At 34.4% G+C, this 25,400-nt stretch overlaps 1 protein-coding gene across 4 annotated transcripts in view; it reads left to right on the top strand.

The window, feature by feature from the left end:
- Positions 1-25,400, top strand: part of LOC106672043 (muscle calcium channel subunit alpha-1) — a 112,133-nt gene that overhangs the window by 41,581 nt on the left and 45,152 nt on the right. For all 4 annotated transcript variants that reach the window (XM_014403159.2, XM_014403141.2, XM_024228616.1 and 1 more), the window contains exons 2-16: positions 10,631-10,868; positions 16,939-17,044; positions 17,121-17,260; positions 17,431-17,537; positions 17,619-17,771; positions 19,869-20,071; positions 20,239-20,342; positions 20,412-20,578; positions 21,172-21,271; positions 21,412-21,557; positions 21,765-21,838; positions 23,543-23,694; positions 24,444-24,654; positions 24,738-24,858; positions 25,177-25,268. In XM_014403159.2, coding sequence (XP_014258645.1) covers positions 10,693-10,868; positions 16,939-17,044; positions 17,121-17,260; positions 17,431-17,537; positions 17,619-17,771; positions 19,869-20,071; positions 20,239-20,342; positions 20,412-20,578; positions 21,172-21,271; positions 21,412-21,557; positions 21,765-21,838; positions 23,543-23,694; positions 24,444-24,654; positions 24,738-24,858; positions 25,177-25,268 — 2,052 coding nt within the window. In that variant the 5' untranslated portion in view covers positions 10,631-10,692. The remainder of the gene's footprint in view (positions 1-10,630; positions 10,869-16,938; positions 17,045-17,120; positions 17,261-17,430; positions 17,538-17,618; positions 17,772-19,868; positions 20,072-20,238; positions 20,343-20,411; positions 20,579-21,171; positions 21,272-21,411; positions 21,558-21,764; positions 21,839-23,542; positions 23,695-24,443; positions 24,655-24,737; positions 24,859-25,176; positions 25,269-25,400) is intronic.

The following is a 25,400-nucleotide window of genomic DNA, read 5'->3' as shown; positions in this document are numbered from 1 at the left end:
ACTTTTCTAGGCAACTTGCGCAAAACTTTAGGGGTAATTAGGTCACGTACTGGAACATTATTGGGTAGATTTTTATGGCATACACTATATCGGAAGAAAGTAAACCCACCAAATTTATAAATCTTACATCGAACAGTACCGTTTACTTATTTTAAATCCATTCTTGCCACGTACACAACAATTAAATAAAATCAACGCTTGTTTTCTTGAAACGAATCACAAATCAAACCATGCCTGCCATTCTTTAACGCCCTTCAGTTCGATTTTCGTTGTATCCGTGAAAAATATTTTTTATTTTCTTCTCCACCTGGTCTTTTTTTCAGAGCACGTATCGAGAAGGAGTATGATTAGGTCCGCAAAAGTTAAAAGGGCTCGAGACCGTTTGATGAAGGTGAAAGACCTGACGCGGTGTAATCAGCATTTCTATTTGAAAAATTCAACGACCAACATGCAGCCGGTTTATTCAGTAATGTAGAAATATGTACATTTGTTATCTTGACACGCTTCATTGTTATTTTTTATTTATTTATTTTTTTTAATGTCATTGAGAAAACAGAAGAAAAACACTCGACTAGAACTTGTAATTAGTTAAAAGCATTATCAAAAAGGCCAGAAATTACGGGTTACAGGGTAGAATCAATGTATGGAGCAAGATTGAATATTAACTAATTAATTAATTTCATTATTGATAGTGGTTTTCTGTTATAACACACCCTACTCTGTCCTAATTATTCTTGCTCTATGCTAGGTTTACAGTGAGGCGGATGAGTTTGCCTGTTAGAGAGTATAAGAATAGAGGTTTTATCCATAGACCATTGAACGTGGACGTGTTGATCAACTTAGACTCGATAACGTATCTCTTCTGCCCTGACAAGTTGGTAAAATAACTCTATCGGAATTTGCATTTTTCGCACATTGCATATTGATACAAAAACACACGAGACCAACAATTAAGTATCATTTTAACTTTAAAATTTTAAAAATGTTTTTCGTTGTACTATCGTTATGAATTCGAATTTCACAATGTTTTGCGTTTTCAACTGTTCAACCCCTTATTAAAACTGAAGGGAAGTAGGTTTTTTATTATTTGCGACCTATATGCTATTTCAGTCAGCTAAAGTTTGGCCGAAGAAACAAAAACGTTCCGTAATCTAACGCAATAAGCCGAACTTCAGCACCAAAGGAGATTAAAATAATTCAATTTTGAACTAAAAAAGGAGGCTAGGAATGTGTTATCAACGATTTATATAAAACCATTTTGGTGCTATTATTTTTTTTATTGCTAAAAATATTTTAATTTAGTATCTTTCAATTAATTAAGGTTTTTAGTTGAGAAAAAGAGGGAAAATTCAAAACGTGGGGTTGTGATGGGAAGTGAGTGTCCGATTGGATCGAGGTCACGATAGCTCAAGTGGTAGAGCAGCGGCGTATCTAGCCGAAGATCGTGGGTTCGAATCCCGCTCGTGCCAGTGACTTTTTTATCTCAACTAAAAAACTTAATTAATTGAAAGATATTATTTGGTCAAGCGTACCACGAAAACTAGTGATTTTAATTTAGTTTGTTACGTCGAAATGATCCCATGATGATTCTATTCCTTGGCAATGTTGGGTCTGAATCTATTTTCAAAGAAATTTGAAACCATTTATTAAAAACTAAATTATATCAATTTGAAGACATCTTTAAGATTCATTATATCTAGTGTTCTATTGAGCAAATTCCTTCTTTCAATTAATTAATCTTTTTATGTAAGGTTTTGGTTGAAATGAAAAACTAGTGCCACGAGCGGGATTCGAACCCACGACCTTCGGCTAAATACGCCGCTGCTCTAACCACTTGAGCTATCGTGACTTCGAGCCACTTGGACACCAACTCCTCATATCAACCTACAACCTTTTGAATATTCCCTCTTTTTGCCATTTTTCGAATGTCGTGTAATCAGGATTCGATTCTCGGCGATATATGAAGTGGCAACGGGGAGCTGTTAGTGAAGCTATACTTCGTTTTACTCATTAAATCCATTATATTTAATGGTCCATTGACCAAATTACTTTTTTCGATTAATTAATCTTTTTTGTAAGGCTTTGATTGAAATGAAAAAGTTAGTGCCACGAGCGGGATTCGAACCCACGACCTTCGGCTAAATACGCCGCTGCTCTAACCACTTGAGCTATCGTGACTTTCGAATTTTCCCTCTTTTTGTCATTTTTCATTTCAACCAAAACCTTACAAAAAATATTAATTAATTGAAAAAAATCTTTAAGATTGTTTATCCCTGATGATGGCCTTAAAAGAGGTCGAAAGCTCGGTATATAATACATTTTTTTCTTCATCCAGACCGTACATGTGACCGAGTGACGTAGCAAGAAGGTTAAAATATTTTTATAAGAAACAAAGTTTATATATACTCAGCGCTACTTTTCTGTGTATGTATTAATCAAATCTTTTCACCTGTGCAAGCTTTGTATGCTGTTGATCTTGTAATATTCTGCAAATACAAAAATATAACACCTCAACGACAAATTTGGTTGGTTCTGTGATAACGGTTTCAGAGGTTCCGAAACGAAAACTGCCGCAGTACGTTTCACTAAAAGACAACTCTCTTTTCTCCCTCTCCTAAAAATGTAAACTGGAAATATACGGTGCGTAGACTCTGTTGGCTGCCTTGGTTTGATTGTTGATAGGCTTAAATTGGAAACTTCATTCAAAAAATATAAAGCAATCCTATCAATCATCGCTGAACCTCTTGGCGACAACTAACTTCCACTCGCTGGAGAGCAGAGAGGAAGGAGTAGCTTGTTGAGGCTCTACAGAATTCTTATCTCTTCTAAGATTGATTACGGATGGATTGCATATGGATCAGCCGGTGAAAAAAAAAACACATCATCGAGCCAATTCAAAACTCAGGCCTGAGAATGGCTTTCGGAGCCTTTTATACTAGCCCTATGAACAGCATTCACGTCGACGCAGGTGACCTCCCACTAGAACATTTCGCATGTCAGATTTCTTCTATTTTGCCAAAATCCAATCCACCCCCTCATCCACTATCCTTTCTTTTTTACAAACGGACGCCCTATTCGTAACTCCCCTGACTGGCATATCTAATGTTTTTCCTTCCCACAAGAATCCTCAATAACGGAGTATAAGGTTGAAGTCCCTTATGTCCAAAAATTGCATACGAGAAATACATACGAGTTAAAAAAAATCTGGTTTATCGTTCCACGATTTTACAAACCTGACCAAAGATTAAAATTTAAGTTTTTGTCTTCCGTAGCTGAATTGGCGAGGATTGGTCGATGAAAATCCAGCTAGAGTCTATTTGCACATTTATAACAAGTTACGCCATAAAGAATAACCTATATTTGATTATTTGATTTATATTTAAAAAATACAATTTTTTATAATTGTATGAAGAAAAATTTAGACCAGAAAAACAACCCTTTACGTTTTGCATGCATCCGATTTTTCATTAGGATAATGTACCGATCCATAACGCCAAAACTGGGGGGGGGGGAAATTGGTTGTTTATAAGTAATAACATTCAGCCCCTTGAATAACTCGCGATTGTCCTCGGAAACGAATATCATTGAAAGTTTTTGTGAAAAATCTTCCTAAAGGATACAAAGATTCAAAACAGGATTCATCAGTTCGAAGGCTCAAAATTTCTATATTTAATATAATTACAATAATTAAAGGAAAAAATTCAATTCACCGTAAATATGTTTCAAGATTAATATAAATACTCTTCTACTCCTTGGCGCTACAGCCCTTGAAGGGCGCTGGCCTCCAGTACCAACACAGACCCAGACACTACTGTCCTCCGCGCGTACAATCTGCGTCTTTCTGAGGTCGTCCTCGACGTCGAGGAAACATCTCTTCCTAGGTCTTCCTTGCAGCTGACCACCATTTGAGGAGGTTCGCTTTTATTTAATCCATAATATCACGTTTCTGGTACAAAACTTTCAACCGTTTGTACGATTTCGCCAGTGACCATATGCAAATCTTCCGGAGCAATTTACTTTTGAAACATCTCAAAACATTTTCCTCCGCGCACGTCATGTACCACGTATTTCAGAGCCATAAAGAACCAATGGCCTTCGATAGACTCTCAATTTCAAATTGCGGCTGAGAAATCGGGACGTAAAGATCTTCTCCGAGTAAGTAGCACCTGTTTCCTGCGACAACAATTGCTCGGATTTCTTCTTTCTTACTGTTATCCTCGTTAAGCAGGGCTCCCAGATATTCGAAGCGTTCATTAGCCTCGTCGTGTTCACTGAAATGAAAGCGAGATTGACTTGTCCTTTGATCTCTTGAGAATGCATGTATATCTTCTTGGTGCGGCTAATGATCAAACCCTATCTTCCTGCTTCCTGATGGCCAACTCTCCTCAAGCTCTCTCAAATTCCTGACAACCATGACAATATCATCTGCATATGCCAGGTTTTGAGTGGTTTGGTTCATGGCGTGCCAAATGGCCAACAAGATCAATAACCCCATCCCAGAAAAAGAACAAACGTTACGATATTAAATACCAATTACGAATATGTAATTTGGTTATTACCGGTCAATCCTCGAGGTATTAGTCTATGGGACGTGTTTCAGCGGTTTTTTTGCACAAAATAGTTTGACCATAAATTATTTGGGTTACGAAAACAATTTAAGAAAACATTATTAAAAAGATTACTTTAAAAAAATTCGCCAAACCCCTTTTCGGTTTTCGCGTCAATGGGACATGGTTATTTGGTGAGAGCCAGTAGTATAACCTCCTTGTATAACTGTACATAATCCAGTTTTTGTTGCATGTGACAATCCGATCAAAAAACGTCTCTTCTTGATGCCGAGAAAGCTGTTATGGCCTTGTTCATCGCCTTGATACTAAAGGACGAACATAGAACAGCGTATTTGGTCATCCGGGACGCATACATTAACGGTTAATTTGACTCTTCTAAAAAGAAAAATGAAACTCCTGTAAAATTTTCATTTTAAAAAATCTTCTCGTTCTTAAAATTTCATTTAAAAAACACTTATACGAAATAGGGGTAGATATGTATGTTTATAAGGACATGTCAATTTTGCGTAAATTCGATAAATAATTTTTACAATAGTTTTAATATGTCATTCTTGTTGAATGAGATTTTTTATCGAGAGTTATGAAACACATCGCACTGGAAGAATTAATAGAAATGTCTCAAACTTTCAGTAAGAACTATCTTTTGAAAAGCTGGAAGAATAATTCTTGCCTCATTGTTTGTCTTGACCCAAAAGAATTTTCGTAGATAGCTTGTTTGGTCCTTCTGCCCGGATAAGGTTAATTTGACTAATTTTTGTTGTTGATTCTTTATTTTTTATTTACTTAGTTTCTAACGAATACATATCATTATTTTTAATTTATACTGTGAACATGAAGTGTAAAAATACCTGTTGAAAACAGTGATTATGGTCGTGATCTGCTTCTCTTTTGCCAAGACGACTCTACATAAAAGTGTAAAAGAAAAATATGATTTAACAACGTAAACGCCCACTGTAAAATGGCGGGTCTGTCGTCTTTCCAAGACCATAGAAGCTGTAAAAGGATGTCAGTGGTTCCGAGGCGGAGTGAAATATTGTGTTTCGCGTAGCGTGACAGGGGGGTAAGATCTCGTGAAATACGACTCCCTTGCTCTCCAAGTTGACTTTGCATTCTGGAGATTAGCCGTTATTGAGATGTGGTCGTCGTCGTCCTTATCCATCCCGTGGCTTTATCTCTCTCTCTCTCTCTCACTCTCTCTCTCTCTCTCTCTCTCTCGCTCTCTTGCTCTCTTGCTCTATCACAATATTTAGCTTTCTTCCTATCTTTCACTCTCTCTCTTCTATCTCACCCCATCACATTTTCTCTTTGTCTCAGTTTATTATTCGTATTCTCTCTCTCTCTCACTCACCCACTTATTTACTGTCTTTCTACTTTTTACGCTCTCACTCTCTCTCTCTCTCGCTGTAACATACTCTTCACTTCTGTATGTTTTCTTGAATATATTTCTGTTTGTTTGTTTCTCATTCACTCCCTTCATCTCGTCCCTCACTCTCATTCTCTCCTTCTCTATCTATCTATTTCTCTCTCTCTCTCTCTCTCTCTCTCTCTCTCTCTCTCTAAATATATATATTTATCTATTTATCTATCTATCTATTTATCTATTTAAAAAATATTTTAAAAAGTGTTCATCATTATTTATGAATACGGAACATCGTGGATTACTTTTCTCATTTTTGTAATAATAAAATCTATAATAATAATAATAATCTATACAAACCATGAGACCCATAAGTAATGGAGAATTGTAATACTCGAGTTGCTCCATGCATCCCACTCATCCCTAAAATAGATGTATAATCGATACCGCGGATATTATTTGAAAATATCAACTGTTCAAACATGTATGAAAATAAATTTGTTTTTCAAGAGAAACAGTTATAATTTAGGCGCCCCATGGGCGGGCATGTCGGGTACACTGTCATCATCTCTTATAATGTCGGAAAGAAAATCATTTTCAAATGCTCTCGAGGGGAAAAAATATACGATTAAGGGAAAATATTTATCAAAAGTTCATCATTGTTTCGTTTTGGAATATTTTTCAATATGACTATCATTATTTTTAGATGAGTGGTGTGGTGCATTTGTTGTGCGGCGACCACACCCTCAACGACCCGGAACCCTCTGACCTAAGTGCCAGCGGGCCTCCCTGAAATTCTCACGACGCACGCCCAACGACGTTGGCACTCGATATTTCTTCGGCGCCGATTTACAAAATACACCCTTTCAAAAATGTAAACAGATCTGGGGTAAAACAAACCTGACTAGTGGCTAGACCAACTTAGTTTTTCGTTAATTCGTACATTCCAACTTTCAGAAAATATTCGAACAAGTACATTCAGTGGTGGGTCCTTTAGTCCTTTACTGCTTTCCCGTACATAATTTGATAAATAGATTTGTCAGTTCGTGGGTATCTTTTTTTCTATAATATTTCTGTGATGTCATTTGGAAAACCTTTAAACTGGAGTTTTACCATTTCCAGCCCATTTCCATTCCGTTATATTGCCGTTATCAGTTTAAAAAAGAAGCCTTGGTACTTAGGGGAAAACCTTTAGGATCCGCTTATCTCTGGCAGAGCAATTACTGCATGGCAATCCGATTTATTGAAAGACCTCTCAACATTAAAAAACGTACTGCTGATCACAATTGAATTGGTGACGGGATTTATGGGTCGATGGTTCTGCGATTTCTTCTCGAGAGTTTTATTTTACGTAAAATGTATTTTTATTAACAAATTTAAAAAATGCACTATAAAGAAAACAATTGGCTTGGACAAAATAGAAGCATTTCTTCAACATTGGACATAATTTCATATTTAAAAACTTTAAAATTATTCACAGCTTTATAAAATAAAATTTAAAAAATATGTTGTTTTTTTGTACGGTTTTGGTTGAAATGAAAAAGTTAGTGCCTAGTCCCTCCCTCACTCTTTCTCCCTCTTACTCTTGCTCTTTCTCACATAATTCTTTCTATCTCTATCTTTCCCCTTCACTCACTTTCTCTCTCTCTCCCCATCTCTCTCTTTCTTTCTTTCTTTCTCTCTCTCTTTATCTAGCTATCTATCTCTCTTTCTCTTTCTCTTACTCTTTCTCACTCACTTCTTTCTATCTATTTATCTATCTATCTTTCTATGCATCCATCTCTCTCTCTCTCTCTCTCTCTCTCTCTCTCTCTCTCTCCCTCTCTCTCTCACTCTCACTCTTTCTCTCTCTCTCACTCTTTCTCCCTCTTACTTTGTCTCACTCACTTCTTTCTATCTCTATCTTTCCCCTTCTCTCCAATTTTTCTACATTGGGCATAATTTCACATTTAAAAATTTAAAATTATTCACAGCTTTATAAAATGAAATTTTAAAAAAAATTTGTAAGGTTTGGGTTAAAATGAAAACGTGTCACGAGCGGGATTCGAACCCACGACCTTCGGCTAAATACGCCGCTGCTCTATCACTTGAGCTATCGTGACATCGGCAAAAAGTAGGGAAAATTCGAAATGTCGGTTGAGATGGGGAGTTGGTGTCCGAGTGGATCGAAGTCACGATTTCATTTCAACCAAAGCCTTACAAAAAAAAAGTAGTTAATTGAACGAAGTAATTTGGACTAAATATAATGGATTTAAAAATATGGTAAACCTGCCAAACTTTAAGAACCGCATGTTTGCACAACTTAAGTAAGACTGTCTTTAACCCATCATGAGAGATCCAAAATGAAACTTTCTTTCTTCTTAACCTCCGTGTTGAACGAGAGACTGATATGAATCAATGATCACTGGAAAAAGTCCAATTTCCTCCTCCCTAGAAGTCCGTGAAATCTCAATGCGCGGAGTAGAACTATACTCAATTGGAACTGGGGTTTACCAAGCCCCATGAGGATCCCACTGGCAGTCTGAACAGACTGTTGCTTGAGAATATATTGTGCGCCTCGCTTTGCTTCGCACGAGTTTAATGCATCTCATTACACAGGATAATCTATTTCTCCCTCGGTTCGTCATAATCCACAAGATGTATTTGTAATATTAATGTTCCACAATCCTGTACCATGACAATCTTATATTTCTGCCCCTACTCTGTATATGTTTTTTTTTTTAAATGTTATTTTAAGACCGAAAATATTCTTTAAAATAAAGCGAGAAAAACACTTTTACAGACACTTCATTTTTCTTCTTCGAAGATGTAAATTAGTCGTTATCCGTCCCGGAGGACCAAATACGATATTATATGTTCATTCTTTAGTGTCAAGACACTCAACGAGGCCAGAATAATTATTCTTGTACAATGTGTTTAATGGGACTCAACTAAAAACTGAGACTCAAAAGGACATAGCTAATATTACAATTATTTATCAAATTTACCCTAAATTTTAATTCCTAATAATTTTAGACTTTCTAGCCCTACTCTGAATGTTTTTTTTTCTCGTTCAAGTTAAATTTTAACACCGAGAAGATTCTTCAAAATACAAAGAGAAAAACACTTTTACAGTCGTTTCAGCCTTTTTCTTCCTTTGCATCTTCATGCGAATTAATCAATCAAGAAATAAAGGTTCTAGGCACAGGAACCCAAAACAGTCGTGGAAATTAATTCCTCATAATTTATAAATTAATTCTCTCACAAGTAATTGTTCGTGTATGATGTTTTTCTCGAACAAATATAATATATGTAAATCATAAATTTTTAAAACGTGTATGGCTGTGATAACAAACCAAGTCCAAAAAAGAAATTGTCCTAACTAAACTTATCAAGTAAAATAATATTTAATTGTAACCATATAAATAACTTTTTTAAACAATTTCAAAAATGCCTAGACCTTATGACGAACTATGTCGTATTACTGAGAAATCCAATAAACTAAGACCTAAATCTTGTGGATCTTTCCCCGTCCGAGGAATAATGGCAAAGGAATTTTTAAAAAATTATTTGATTACAATTGTGTATTAAAAAAAGGACTTTAATTAAAATGTAAAAAAAGAGAACAACAACAAAAGAATAGCGGCTCTGCCGTGTTTCAGCACATTCTTTTTAAATAAGAAATAAATCACCAAACGTATTCATTAATAAAAAATACAAAAAAAAAGGCTCACTGGCGTTGAATAAAAGATATGATGCGAAGTCGACAAACTGTAGACTGAGAAGGCGATGAATTCAGTCAATGGCTCAATTCTTCCAATCAAGAATCTTCCGACTTCAGGAAACATCTGAGTGAGACTGCCCGTGGTTCTCTCAATTCACGACGTGTTCGGCGCTTCAACCAATCAGTTCAATGCATTATAACCTAAAATATAAATACGTTTTTTCTATGATGGACGCAGTGGTAAAATCAATTTCCTTTCCGCAAATCTCTGGTATATTCTTCTGTATGTTTAGTACATTGAGATATCGTATGGCATAAATCTTCGTATGTCCAATATCTGTATCAGTTAGGTGATGTGTTTCTTTCAATTTTATAGGGATATGCATTTGGGTGCTGTCTGGCCTCACGAAACCAAGTTGGTCAAGCTACCGACGTTTGGTTTTATATTTCATTCCTTTGTTATTTTCGTAATATTTATACTGCCAATCGATTTGCTGTTGCTTATTGTGTAGTGCATACAGCTCCTTCATTGGCGCAAGATTATTTCGTTCACGTTATGTTGATGAAGAAGCTCCTGTTAGCAGCGACTTTAACGCCTCGTTTGATTGTGAGGTGGCATCAAATGGTGAGTTGTTGTTTTTGGCAGTTTCTCTCTCATACTTTGCTAAATTGGTAAAAGCTTCCACCAGTGGCGGACTCTTCTTTCTTACCCAGTACCTACATGTCAGAAATTTGCATGCAAGCTGACCACTTTTTTCTGTACAATAAGTGATACGTCGATCCAATCCTTTACGTTTCACAGTGGAAGATTTTCATACTTCATGCTAAATGAAAAATTGATTGATTGATTGATGCAAGAACAGGACTGCACTCTATTTCTTCTTCTTTACAAGACAAATCCCCTCATGTTATAATTTACCAAACTTTCAAGCATGATTATTTGTTTGCATTGTAACACGGAGGCTTGTTGCGTTGTAACAATTTTATTTGTTTGTGTTTCAGTTCCTTTGAGTGATGAGTTAAAGGAAGTGGGTGCATGGGACAACGTCGTGAGCGGAGCTGCAATGAGTACTTCCAACGTCAACAACAACAACAATAACAACAATGTGAACAAACCGACACCGAAGAGGCCTGTGAGAAGAGGCGGAAAACCCCCGCCGGATAGACCACAGAGGGCCCTCTTCTGTCTTACCCTAAAGAACCCCCTCCGAAAACTGTGTATAGACATTGTCGAATGGAAGTATCCTTTTTCCGCCTGCTATGCAATGTAAATGATTTAATTAATGAAAACATCTCCTTATAGAAATCCACAAAGGCAGAAAATCAAATTTAAAAAAAAATACGAAATAACATGTTTTCAAGGCTCCTAAGGCCAAATTTTCAGTTACAGGATTTTTGTTTCAACCAATTTTATTCCTTTCCTTTAATAAATACGGGTAATTAAGGCTAATTAAACACAGCTCATCGAAATATTTCTAAGGAAGTTGTTTAAAAAAAATGGATCATCCAATGTATATATACATTTTTGTATATATACATATTTGGTTATATATGATCCTAGAACCCTGTGGACACACCTTAGAAGTGTCTTTTTTTTTAATATATTTTACATATTTATTCTTGTTCCTGTTTTATTACCATATTATTTGCTTATGCAAATATATATAATCAGTTATAAAATGATTGATTACTTGGCTCAAAATCTCAAATGTGAATGTGAGATTTGCTTAAACACAATTCAGTTGGATTATTATCGCATGCTTAATCGTTCTTGTAATTTTTGCTCTTGATGTCACGACTTTGATTACTTTTTTAAATAATTGCGATTTGTCAAAAATCTGCTACTAATTTTTACTATCGTTTCACATTTAAATTTTCCCGCTTTTTAATATACAGGGTGACTGGCGATAAGTGTCGAAAATTTCAGGTGTTTCTACTCACCATATGCAACGGAAAACTTCCTTTGTCGAAAAACCTTTGTCCAAATTTCAACGGTAAAAAAGTAATTTCAGGTTTTGGGTTTTTTTTTTCATTTTTCAACTTAGGTCCACTATATTGCTTATAAACTTCAGAATTACTGACTGTTGAAAAATCTGGTTGAGGCCACCTGAAAGAACGTTAAATTGGCTGTAAGGAAACCTATTTACATTGCGGAATTGATGAAAAAATTCTGCACGAAAAATTCAGAAATAAAATTATGAAATTTGGATTTTTTAAAATATTGGATTGGTAACTGTTAATAACTACAAACTCCAGGAGCTTTGCAAATTCCCACAAAAGTTCTCCATCCAATTAGCTTCCAGCGGTAAACCCACCTTTTTGGTTTGCGCTTTGGAAGGCTCAAAAATTTTGCATTTTGTTGAGAAAAAAAATTGGTGTCGAAGAAGGGGGCACGTTCAATTTTTCCAGGAAATCCGTCTGGCTCTTGAGTTTCGTGTCAGTTCTTTAATGTTCAATTCAATCAGTTTGCTTTATGTTATCAGCTGACACGAAACTCAAGAGCAGACGGATTTCTGGAAAAAATGAACGTGCCCCCTTCGTCGACGCCAGTTTTTTTCAACAAAAAGCAAAATTTTTGGGCCTCCCAGAAGCGCAATCCAAAAAGGTGGGTATACAGCTGGATGCTAATTGAATAGAGAACTTTTGAGGGAATTTGTAAAGCTCCAGGAGCTTGTAGTTATTAACAATTACCATTCCACCATTTTAAAAAAATTCCACATTGCAACATTTTTGTTTTTTCTGAATTTTTCGTGCAGAATTTTTTCATCTATTCTGCAATTTAAATAGGTTTCCTTACAGTAAATGTAACGTTCTTTGAGGTGGCACAAACCAGATTTTTCTAGTCAGTAATTCTGAAGTTTATAAGCAATTTAGCGTACCTTAATCGAAAAATTTAAAAAAACAAAAAATCTGAAATTACTTCTTTACCGTTGTGATTTGGACAGGGGTTTATAGGAAGTTTTTTGTTGCATATGGTGATTAGAAACACCTGAAATTTTCGATACTTATCGCCAGTCACCCCGTTTTCAGATTGCTCGGCTGAGAAATCTTGTACCAATGACGCTATAAAAAAATACGTTTAATATTTTTTTAATCTAGTTTCAAAGTTTTACCTTTTTTTGGAGAAAAATTATAAACGGTATCTCAGGCCCAGTTCAATTTCAAAATTTACATATACCTCTTGACATATCGTTCTAAACGAGGTTTTACGCTATAAACAATGGTGCGATCGGATTTTAAATTGGTCAAAAAATGACAAAGTTACGGCAAAAAGAAGCCGGCGGTTTTAGGTTTTTCAAAAAATAAAATTAGAGATGTACTCCGGACTTACAGTTTTAAACGCGATACGCTCAATGGCATATATAGGCAAGTATTTATAAAGTGATTATTGATTATCACATTCATTTGAATAATCATAACATTTATTACACCAATTAATTAATAATCCTAATGAGCGATCTCTTTAATTATATAAAAAGGCCCTACTTTGTTGGTTTAATGTAAGCGCCTGATTTGTAAATAATAAAATCATATTTTATTTTTATTTCTTTAATGGACACGCTTATAATTTTTTGCAGTTTAACCCTTCATTCCACTATAATTCGATCAAATGCTGGTTGTCAATTTTTTAGGAAAAGCCGGCCAATTTTTTTTTTCTTTTAAATTCTGCTAACAGAAATGTTTCTGGAAGTGTGTAAAACCCACTTCGGCACTATTTACATGTTTGCTTATAAATTTGACAAGGGTCATTTAGACCTACCGCCGCCCCTGGAAGGGCAGCCTTTTTCACCAATATCAATTACGCGGAGTGGTCTGGAGCTCAATTTGCAAATAAACTCGAATACGAAATGCACATAGAGAATTTCATTTGTTACACTTTGTACGTGTTTATAATTAAAACCTTAATTTTTGTTCATTTTCTGCTTCCTTTAACTTATTTTCTACTACTTCGTTACTGAAACCTTTCGTGGTTTCCGTCGAAAATATGTTCATTGTTCTAGACTATTCCTTATTGACTATTTTATTTGTTATGTTTATTTCTAAAAGATAACAGTTTAATAAAGCTAGTGTATGATCTCAAGTATACTTCTTTTTTATGTAGACATCGTACATCCCTACTCATCTATTGAAACACCGGGATAATTCGGTCAATTTAGTTCATTGATGTTGAAGACTCCTTCGTGAATATATTACTGGTTTTTATGGTTTTTGTATGAAATTAAACTTTAATTAAACTAATTTATAGTTTTTAATCGTTTTTCATGTAGACATCGTACATATTCATCTATCTGAAACACCGGTGTAACTCTAAGTCAAATTAGTTCATTATTGTTGACGAAGTGAATATATTATTGTTTTATTGCTCTTCTAAGAGATATCAGCTTAGTTAAACTAGTGTATGGTCTCAAATCTTGTTTTTGATATAGATAACATATATGGATACTCTCCGATTTCAAACATCGAATACCTCCAAATTAGTTCAATGTGGTAGAAAAGGCCTTAGTGACTATTTTAGTTGTTTTTATAGTTTGTCTAAGAAATATTAATTTAATAAAACTATTGAATCAACTTAAAACACCGTTGAAATCGATATAGTTCATTGTTGCAGAGAAGTCCTTATTGCTTATTTTATTTTTTTTTTTTTTGTGTGTTTTAAAGTTCGGTTATTCTATCTAAAACCAAAACAAGAAAAAACTTGGTTTAATTAAAGCAACATGTGAAAACATAACACTCGAATTAATAATTTGTTTCCTATATTGGGGGCGTCGGTGGTTTAGGTGTTGACACGGCGCTCATCACTGTAAAGTAAAGGTCCCGGGTTCGAATCCAGCGGCTCTGCATTCCTACCCGACATACTTAAAAATGAGCTTTTTTTTCAAAAACACCGCCTAAAGGTCATATAACCTTGTAGTTAAAATACCCTCGTAAAAGAGTTTCCTTTATTTTTAGTTTACGAGTGATATCAAAATCGTGATTCGATTGTATCCTTTATAACTAATCCTAGAATATTCACACTTACCGATCAAATATTTACAAATCGCTGAAAAATAAGACCGGCCTAAAATTTGGTATAATTTGTTTTCCAAATTTTGACATTATTTTTCCCCCGTTGATTCCATGAACAGATGGGTTCACAATTTCGATTCCATCCTCTAATATACCTACAATTCTCGTCAACGTGGAAATCAGATAGGTTTGTCAGATCGGCCCTATTCGGACCGCTTGCTGATAACAACTTGTAGCCTGTTAACTTTTCCCAGCTTCCTTTCAAAGCATCTCCATTCAATTAATAAATAGTTTCTGTCTGGGTGGCATTAAATTATTTATTACAAATATACGTTACTTTTTGATTGATGGTGGAATATTTAATTTTAAAGAACGGGAAGAAAACTTAGATGTAAGGATTAATACTAAATCAGGTCACGTGATCAATTGCACGAAATTTCTTTCGCTGATTTCCTATATTTCCCTGTTACTGTTTAATCATTGAATTAATTTTAAAAATTCCACCTTACTTTTGTTTTAATTTCCTACTGTAGTCTGCGGGATGAGGAACCGTAATTTAATGTAATTTGATCCTTGTCGATCATCTTGGTCTGCCTATCCTAACTGTTTTTATGTGTGGGTTTTGTTTATTAATCTGTTTATCACTTATGTGTAGTATCCGTTATTTGCGCAATGATGTTTACTGTCGTTAGTTCGTTTTTTTTAATTTCTTTTTTGTAAATGGCACTGCTTTTAGTCTGTCATGTATTTTAGTGCTGCCATTTTGTTTTGGAGGGGTTGACTTGTCTGCTTCTACAGTGTCCGCCCTTGTTGTTTTTCTGTTTATGTCGAATTGTGTTTGTTGTCAGTTTTAGTGATAGTTAGGTCTAAGAAATTCATACAGTCATTGTTTTCTATTTCTGTCTTGAATTGTATGTTTTTCTACTTTTTTATGAGTTCAGGTCTGTCAGTATGTAGTTTATGTTGTTGACGTCTACTATGGCATGTTTTATGCTACAGTTTTCCAGTCTGAAATCGTAGCGATTGAACAATGCGCCAGAGAAATAAAAAGGTTAGGAAAATCCCGGACGATAGCCATTTTCTCTGACAGCCAGGCAGCATTTAAGGCCCTAGCCTCATGTGAAGCTAAGGCAAAGAGTGTTTGGAAATGCATGGAGGCCCTGACGGAAGTCGGTGACACTAATAACCTGAACCTGGCATGGATCCCTGGACATTCGGGGCATAGAGGCAACGAAAAAGTTGACATGTTGGCTGAAAAGGAGGCCAACATGGACTCTTTGGGCCCAGAACCCTAAGGCGGCCTAGCAGCCTGCCACAAATGATGATACATCTTAAAATGGATCCTTAATGGGTCCAAAACCTGGTAGAACAATACCACAGGTATGAGGCACGCGAAGAGATTCATAGAAGGACCATCTGCAAAACTTACAAAAGAATTACTGGAAGGCAACTGCAACCGAACAAGAAAAACCACAAGCAGATCCTACACCAAGGAGCCACTGGGAAAGCTGGCCTGTGAGTTATAAATAACAAGGGAGCACAGTAGATCTATTCAGGTCGAGGTGCAGTAGGCCTTGTAGCCGACTCTTTTATCCCTATCTCCTATCCCCTATTGCATATTGCATATTTTGTGTTTGGAAGTATTTCTCTTCAAAGTTTTTTTTTTTTTTTTAATTTAAGCTATGACTCCTAATTGTTCAGCTAATGAAATAGTCGATGCTGTAATAATAGTTGGTCAGTGCAAAGGAAATTATCATGCTGCCAGGTCCTATCAGGAATGTTACCCATGCACTGACATCCTTGTCATTAGATACTTTCGGCTGGTCGCTAAACCTAGGGAGAAAAATTCGACTGGAAAACGTAGGCAATAGATGGATTCATTTGAAATTCCAGGTCGACTGGTACATTCTTTCAAGTCTGTGCACCAAACATACCGATAATCAATACTTTATTTGGGTTGTTCTTTTTTATCTTGTCTGTATAAAGAGATATTGCGTTTTAAACAGGACACCCTGTATTTATGTGTATATTTTTAACCACATGATTTGGTACAATGCTGCCAATCTGTCTGAATCAACTTGCATAAGTTACATTATTTGTTTCCTGTGTAATTATTTGTATACGTTGACTTTCTTTATCAAAGGGGGGCTATGTATGGGGAAGTTTATTTTCACCTGCATTTTGAGAAAAGATGATGTACAAAATTCCAAATCGATAATTTTGGTGATATTGAGTTAGAAGTGCATTTTTTTAACAATTATTTTCTATCCAATTGTATCATTTTCTTTACCAAACCGATATAGACCATTTGAGTACCTGATTCTTCTTACAATTTTTGCGAATTGTGTGGCTCTAGCTGTATACACGCCTTACCCCAATGCTGATTCAAACAGCACAAATGCCTACTTGGTTAGTAATTAATTATACACTAATTTATTAAATTATAAGTATCAAATAATTTGAGTTCTAATTCTTTCTGTTTTAGGAAAAAATAGAATACATATTTTTAGTTATTTTTACCGTAGAATGTATTATGAAAATCATTGCCTATGGTTTTGTGGCGCATTCAGGAGCTTATTTACGAAACGGATGGAATTTATTAGATTTTACAATTGTAGTTATAGGGTAAGTACAATAGAATTAAATATTTTAAATGCGTACTGAAATTTTTTAAATTATTTTGCCATTTTAAACCTATTTGAGCGTTTAATGTTATAAATAAATTTACATAATTCTAATATATAATTTAAATATCAAATTAAAATTTATTTTTGTTTGGAATATTTTTTTTACAGTATGATAAGTACAGCTTTATCCAATTTAATGAAAGAAGGGTTCGATGTAAAGGCGTTACGAGCCTTTCGTGTTTTAAGGCCGCTAAGGCTGGTATCTGGGGTGCCAAGTAAGTATGCACAATGCAACAATTTATGCTGAAAATATTTCTAAAGTATACATCAAATGTCTGTAATTTTTTGATTTTTAGGTTTACAAGTTGTTTTGAATTCAATTCTTCGTGCCATGGTGCCTTTATTGCATATTGCACTGCTAGTACTTTTTGTAATTATAATATATGCGATCATAGGTTTGGAACTTTTTTCTGGAACATTGCATAAAACCTGTTTTAAAAATGGAACAGGTAAGTTTAATCAGTATTATTTTAGCCAAATTGTTTAATAGTATTGTATAGATGACAAATATTGTTCAATATATCTCGTTTCTTCTAAGAAGTTGATTGTTTTTCCTGGCTTGCTAGTCATTACAAGCTCCTTATATTTTTTCCATCCTGTGTTTTTTCCTCGTATCGAGTATCTGCTTAATAGAAAAATATGAAACATGCACATATTTACATACTCTCAGAAAGGCAGGCACTAAATTCGTATACTTTCAAATCCGAGCTTGTCTGGGACTTTTGAAAACCTGCTTGTTTTCATGCCATGAGTGAAGGATACACTTTTTTTTCTGGTTGGTCAACCTGTTTATTTCCTTCTATACCCTCATGTCCGGAACCCACTTTAAGGTAATCTTATGTGTTTTCTTAGAGACATTAGGCAATTCAGGCATCTCAGAGGACATCTTCATGGCCTTTTGTTAATTAGGAGATGCCTGTGCTTTAGTCTGTTGTGGCCTGTACATAGTCGAGTCAATACTATTTTATTTTTTATCCATCCTCTCCATGGCCCAGTTTGACCAACAGTTTCACTTATTTCAATTTGTTGTTCATTGTGGCTCATCGTTTCTGCCAATCTTCCCAGTATAAATTTTTGACATAATTTTTGGCTTCCGCCAGGCTGCAGGATCTCAGGGTCATGTGGCATTGTTGCTGCTCATTTGGCAGCTCGGTCAGCATTCAGGTTACTTTGTATGTCTACATGGCCCGGAGTCCAGGCAATTACAACTTCTTTTCTTTGTTTATTTATTTCACAAATTTTGTCTTGTATTGCCTGGATTAGCAGATCAATGGATGGCTAAGACTGCACTGAATGAATCATTGCATGTAATATATGGATTCGCACCCAATCTGTTCGATCTCCCTCAGGGCGGTCAACTTAGCTTTAAATATTCTTGCAATGTTTGGAAGGGAAATTTCTATGATGCGCCCTCTGAATATACCATGCTGCCAACCCCCTCACTGTCTCCGAATCATCTGTACATATAAATGTTGCAGTGTCATATTCTTTGAGAGACAGGAATTTTGCCTTATATACATTCGAGGGAGTTTCTTCTTTCTTCAGGTCCGCTATATCAACCCGTATGGGGAATGAAGGGAGCATCCATGGTTCCTTTCCTGATTCCCTAATTTTAATTTCTAGAACTTTGGGAACCGTTGCTTCCCTTGTGACCAGTATTTCTTTTATTCTGATTCCCAGTGACCTGGTATGGGTTCTTAGCTGGGTGTATCTTCCTTGCAGGCTTGATCGAACCGGGGGGCAGGACCCCAGCATCAATGCAGATACTGTTTACTCGGCTATTCCAGAAAGCCCCTGTTGCAAGTCTTTTCCTGCGATATATATTATATAGCTTATTCAGTATACCATTCCTAGTAGAAGAGGAGTTTAAACACCTGAAGCAGTACTTCTCTTGAATCTCCTCTTTTAAAATGTTCAAAAATTTCATAATAATAAGGACTTTTTTATTTGGATTGCTGTGTAATCTAAGTACTGTTGTCATCAAAGTTTACTACGAAATATTAGGCCAAGGTATCATACATTTTCCTCATACTTTAGGACCATTTCTTGTATAGGGATGGGGTCATATATGTTCTCTCCTCAACTTTCAAAAATGCATAGCTTGCATTTTGGCCCCTGAGAACACGAATCCTACTGCCTCAGCTGCAGTAACAAGCTTATCTATAGCATACAGTAATTTTCTTGCTATTTCTTCTATATCCCTTCTAGTAAGAAAGATTGTTAGGCCATCTACATACAATGATCACTTTTTCAGAGCTTCTATTTTATTAGCAATGTTGTTGACAGCAATCCCAAATAACATCATGGACAGTACCAATTCTTGAGGGATTTAGGTTGAAGGATTGGGAAAGCACATCATTCATGACCATAAATGCATTTATATAGGGTTCAATTTCAAACCTGTATAATTAAAATGTAAGGAGACGACTCACCTACTTATCATGTGTGCATTCATAATGATTAAGTAAACTGGATCGACATTCACACTTAATTTTTCACCATTATTGTTATTATTTATAATATATAATGCATCACAAATGTTTTAGATGAGACAATGGATGATCCACATCCTTGTAGTTCTATTGAAGGTGCTGGTTATCAGTGTAATGAAGTTTCGAGTGAATATGTTTGCCTCGATGGGTGGGAAGGACCAAATTTTGGTATAACCAATTTTGATAACTTTGGATTAGCTATGCTGACAGTTTTCCAATGTATTACTCTTGAAGGATGGACTGAAGTTTTATATAATGTAAGTATAATTGTTGCACTCATCCTCAGTCTTTTTTGGCAGTAGGAGGCATTAAATTTAATCATATTAAATAATAGTTGATATAATGACTCTAAATGCAATAAATTGAAGTAAAGGCAACATAAAAAGCCTTATAAAATTGTCAAAATTTTATTTTTTAATTTCAGATAGAAGATTCTTTGGGGAATACTTGGCAATGGATGTACTTTATATCTATGGTAATTCTTGGAGCTTTCTTCGTAATGAACCTAATTCTTGGTGTCCTTAGCGGGTAATTAATAGAAAAACGCTAATAAAATAATAACATAAATGTTGTACCAATTAATATTTTATTTTCTAGAGAGTTCTCAAAAGAAAGAGAAAAGGCAAAAGCAAGAGGAGATTTTCACAAATTGCGAGAAAAACAACAACTAGAAGAAGATTTAAGAGGCTATTTAGACTGGATAACCCAAGCAGAAGATATTGAACCTGAAGGGGAAGATAGGAAACGTAACGCTGATTCAAAAAGTATGACAAACATCATTGTAATTTTAAAATTATGTTTAGGAAACAGAATTTTAATTTCTTCATTATCAAATAAAATGTAATAAATCAAACTGTCTTAGTGCAAATATTCTTTGTGTGCTCTACCATAGTATATTGCGTGCATCTCTTACATTTCTACAGTTTGTTGTTTATTCATTCAATGATTTCTGACTGTCTGTAATTTCATGGACCAAACCATGCCAGAGCTCCCAGTTCCTTCATGGTTGAGTCCGTCACCTCTGTAATACAACGATAGCTCAAGTGGTAGAGCAGCGGCGTATTTAGCCAAAGGTCATGGGTTCGAATCCCGCTTGTGACACTGACTTTTTTATCTCGACCAATACCTTACATAAGGATTAATTAATTGAAAGATATTATTTTCATTATTATTTAATACTTTGCTACACATGACATATATGAGGGTTTCAAGGAAATAAAAAATTTGTACTGATTCTATATGAAAAATGTCTTGTCCTGGACACAGAACCCAGTTGAACCAATTGTTGAACTCAATAATTGATAAACACTTTTGATATGTTGATGCCCAAACATTAATTTTCTACCTTTTGATGCAGATAAAAGCAATCCAGAGACAGAGTCAGCCGATAGATTAGAGGGAGATGAAGGTGAAAAACAAGATTCATGGTTTGTTAAGAAAAAGAAAGATTTCGACAGGTATGCTCTCAATACTACTATGAATTTTGAACTTTTAATTAATTTCTGTCAATGTAAAATTTACTGCAGCGTGTAACTGTTTAAAAAGAAACTAACTAGTTGTAATAAAATTAGTTTTTTAATATAATTTCTTATTACAGGGTAAATAGAAGAATGAGAAGAGCTTGTAGAAAATCGGTCAAATCTCAAGCATTTTATTGGCTTATTATAGTGTTGGTATTTTTAAATACTGGAGTACTAGCAACAGAACATTATAACCAGCCGGCATGGTTAGACCAATTCCAAGGTATTAAGTTTATAATCTACATAGTTGTTTGTCATGTCCATTAAAAAACAAATAATAAATTCATTTGTTTTTGATGTAATATAATAAAAAATACAGATGACATTGTGGTGTTTAGGTGGACTAATTGAAAATATAAACTAACAACTGTTAATTAATGAAAATTTATATAAAAAGTGGATATTATTAATAATTTTTCTCTTTTTTCAGAAATAACTAATATATTTTTTGTTGCTCTATTTACAATGGAAATGTTATTGAAAATGTACAGTTTAGGATTTCAGGTATGACTTTCCATAACAAACTCCACTATGTTGAAAATACATTGACAGGCAAAAAAACCTCCCACTTGTAAATATTGTTCTTTTTTTATTAGTTTTTTATTTTAAATGTACAAAGTTTTTCTACTTTTAATAATTGAGTATATTTTATTTCAAAAAGTAAAACAACAATAGCTCAAAAAAATTTTAGGGGGTTTGGTTAGGAATGGTTAGGTTAGGTAGGGTTAGGAATTGATTAGGTTTGGTTAGATATGGAGTTAGGGTAATAATAATAATAATTGTATTTAATTATACAGATGTTTCAACATGTTTATTATCTTTAATTTGTTTAAGTACAAAGGATTACATTATGTCATGTATGAAACTTCATACTTTCTATCAGCCGAGAAATGTGTCTTTTCTGGAGGTTAGACCATTCTTTATGAAGAGGCCTTTCAAGATTCCAATGAGTATCACGAAGGGCTGCATTAGCCCTTACTCATTTCACAAACATATCTCCCTGTTCGATGGGATTTAAGTAAGGAGAACATCCTGGCAAGATTAAGACACTGATATGGTCTCCCAGAAAGGACTATACCAGTACCATTTGGACAGGCATTATTGTAGTAGTCAAAGACCCTCCACAAACAACAACCAACACTTCATTAGAATTCCTTCCTTGAACCATCAAAGAGCATCTTGAAATGCTCTGGGAAAAATTACATCTCCTTTTGTCTTCTTCACACCCTTACTGACCTATCCTGAGATCGTTGAACAAATCTATACTCAACTGTGAAAAGTACAGCTGAACACTGGTCCAAAGTCCATAGTGTTCTCGTGAAAAATAAAGCCATGAAACTTCAATTCAGCTTCTCTGATAGTTCAAAAAGCCATTAACATATATTCATTTAATCTTCTTAGGTCAGTTCAGAAATTTGTATTCCTCGAACTTCCTGGGGCAGATGACTCGTATGAATAACAGATACTGTAGAATGCCCAGAACTTTGCCTTCTAAGTCAAGAACCAGTTTGCTTGCTCAGTGATTAACAGCTTCACACAGTAGGGATCGATGGCATTCGCTGCATATTTTGCCTTTATCCTCAGCACTGAGAACCATTTTGAAATTCAAAAACAAATTTTTACTTAAACATAACAAGGTTACACAAAATAAAGGTGATTAATTGATTTGATTAGAGCTCAAATGAGACTAAATAAATATTTATTAAAAGCAAACGTTGTGAACGAAATCCTGAACTAACAACTCATATTCAACCCTAACCTTCCCTCAGTGATATATATTAGAATGAGCATAAATAAACATATATTGTTAAAATGAGAAAAAAATTAACAACAGAATATTCTAATGTCCAGAAAATGAAAAACATCAAGTGGGCAGAATTTTTAGCCTGTTATTGTGCATATTATTATTTGAAAATTTAAAAATATATTTAATCTTTTCTTTTTTACAATCAAAAAGCATGAATGTTACATTAAGCTCAAATTTACTTTCATCAAGTCATCCCTTGCCTATGGATATTTTGTTTATTTTTTTAAATTTTGCATTAATAGCAAAATTAGCTTAATTTTGCAATGTAATGCCTGCAGAAAGATTTTAACAAGACTGAGTCAAAATTCATCAAAGAGGTTTACAAATAAATTAGATGAATATATTAATATTTTTGCCTACATCATTGTTTGAAATGACAATTTTGTTTTTAATATTTTCAGGGTTATTTTGTATCTTTATTCAATCGGTTTGATTGTTTTGTCGTAATTGGAAGCATAGGAGAAATGGTGCTCACAAGAACAGATGTGATGCCCCCTCTAGGAGTGTCTGTGCTTAGATGTGTCAGGCTACTGAGGGTTTTTAAAGTTACCAAGTAAGATTTATTTAATCATGTATATTAATATAAGATTGTAATACATAAGTAACAAGAAACTGATAAGAAAGACAACAGTATTTGTAATGTGTGGTGATTAGTGACCATTAATCGATATTTATTTAGAAATCGTGAGATGCAGTCTGGTGTGATGTAGGTTTCAGAAAAACATTTTCTTTATCGTGCCAACGTTTCGATCATTATTGAGATCATCATCCAAAATGTAATTGTAATATGTAAACAATGTTTGTAAATCCCAGGCCCTGAAGATGATCTCAATAAAGGTCGAAACTTTGGCACAATAAAGAAAATGTTTTTCTGAAACCTACATCACTCCAGACCGCATCTCATGATTTCTAAATAAGTATTTGTAATAAATATTATCTAAATGCCAAACAAGATTGTCCGCTTTATGGAAAAACATTGAAATTTGGGTACCCATCCCTAACCTAATCCTATCTAACCTCACCATAACTCCAACCTAGCCTAACCCAACCCATGATTATTCCCTGGTAACACAAAAATGTTCACATAAAAACTTGTGAAGCCAGCCCAAAAACAAATCCATGTTAAAATTTTTTCAAATGATTTCTGTTTCTGCTAAACACTTCCTCTTTCAAATCATGGTCTGCTTGTAGTTTGTAGTTTTAACTAATATTACCTTTCATCAAAATGTTTTGTTATCCTTCATAAAAAAATTATATCGATAAATTATGTATGTGTAATATAATAGAATGTAATGTTTACAGGTATTGGAGGTCACTCTCAAATTTAGTCGCCTCTCTACTCAATTCAATTCAGTCTATAGCCTCACTGCTGCTTCTACTTTTCCTGTTTATTGTGATATTTGCTCTACTAGGAATGCAAGTTTTTGGAGGCCGGTTTAACTTTGATAAATCAAAAGAGAAACCAAGGCACAATTTTGACAGTTTTTGGCAAAGCCTTTTGACTGTATTTCAGGTATATTTCTTTTAAATTTGTTCTTTGTTTTATCCAAACAAGTAAGTTTTGTTTCCTTGGGCTAACGTATTTTTCTTTTCCAGATATTAACTGGTGAAGACTGGAATGTTGTGATGTACGATGGAATACGAGCTTATGGTGGTGTTTCATCAATAGGCATATTAGCATGCATTTATTTCATAATATTGTTTATCTGTGGTAATTGTATCCTTTTCAAAAAATATTATGATTTAGTGAGATAGATAGCCATATTTCAAAATTACCGTCAGTATAACCCTACTTGTTGGATTACACTAGCATTGATCATCAAGGATTAATAATTATTATCTATTGTGTAATGTAGCTTTTCATTGATAAGCAAGAATTTATACAATGTTTAAATATTAGGCAGAAAAAATATATTAAATTGTTATGGTCATATAAATCACTAATGCCTAACAGCAAAAGATCGCAAAGCATATCTGCTTAAAAAAATTAGAACCAAATTTTAAAATGTCTACATCCTTAACTGAATAAACAAAGATATTTTATTAAATGTTTTCTTGGCTATTGCCGTTGACAATTTAGCTGATGCAGAATCATTAACTGCAATAGAGAAAGAAGAAGATGAAGAGGTAATTTTGTTGTATTTAGCCATTTCAAATAGTATTTAAATAAAATTTGTATGCAAATTTGCGCAAATATATGACAATACTTTTTAAAATTTAATTATAAATATTAAAAATAAGATTACCGGGAGTCGGTGG

The sequence above is a fragment of the Cimex lectularius genome, unplaced genomic scaffold (assembly GCF_000648675.2).
Source record: "Cimex lectularius strain Harlan isolate CLEC.00 unplaced genomic scaffold, Clec_2.1 scaffold141, whole genome shotgun sequence".
Classification (NCBI taxonomy): Eukaryota; Metazoa; Arthropoda; class Insecta; order Hemiptera; family Cimicidae; genus Cimex; species Cimex lectularius.
This window is presented reverse-complemented; position numbering and strand designations above follow the sequence as displayed.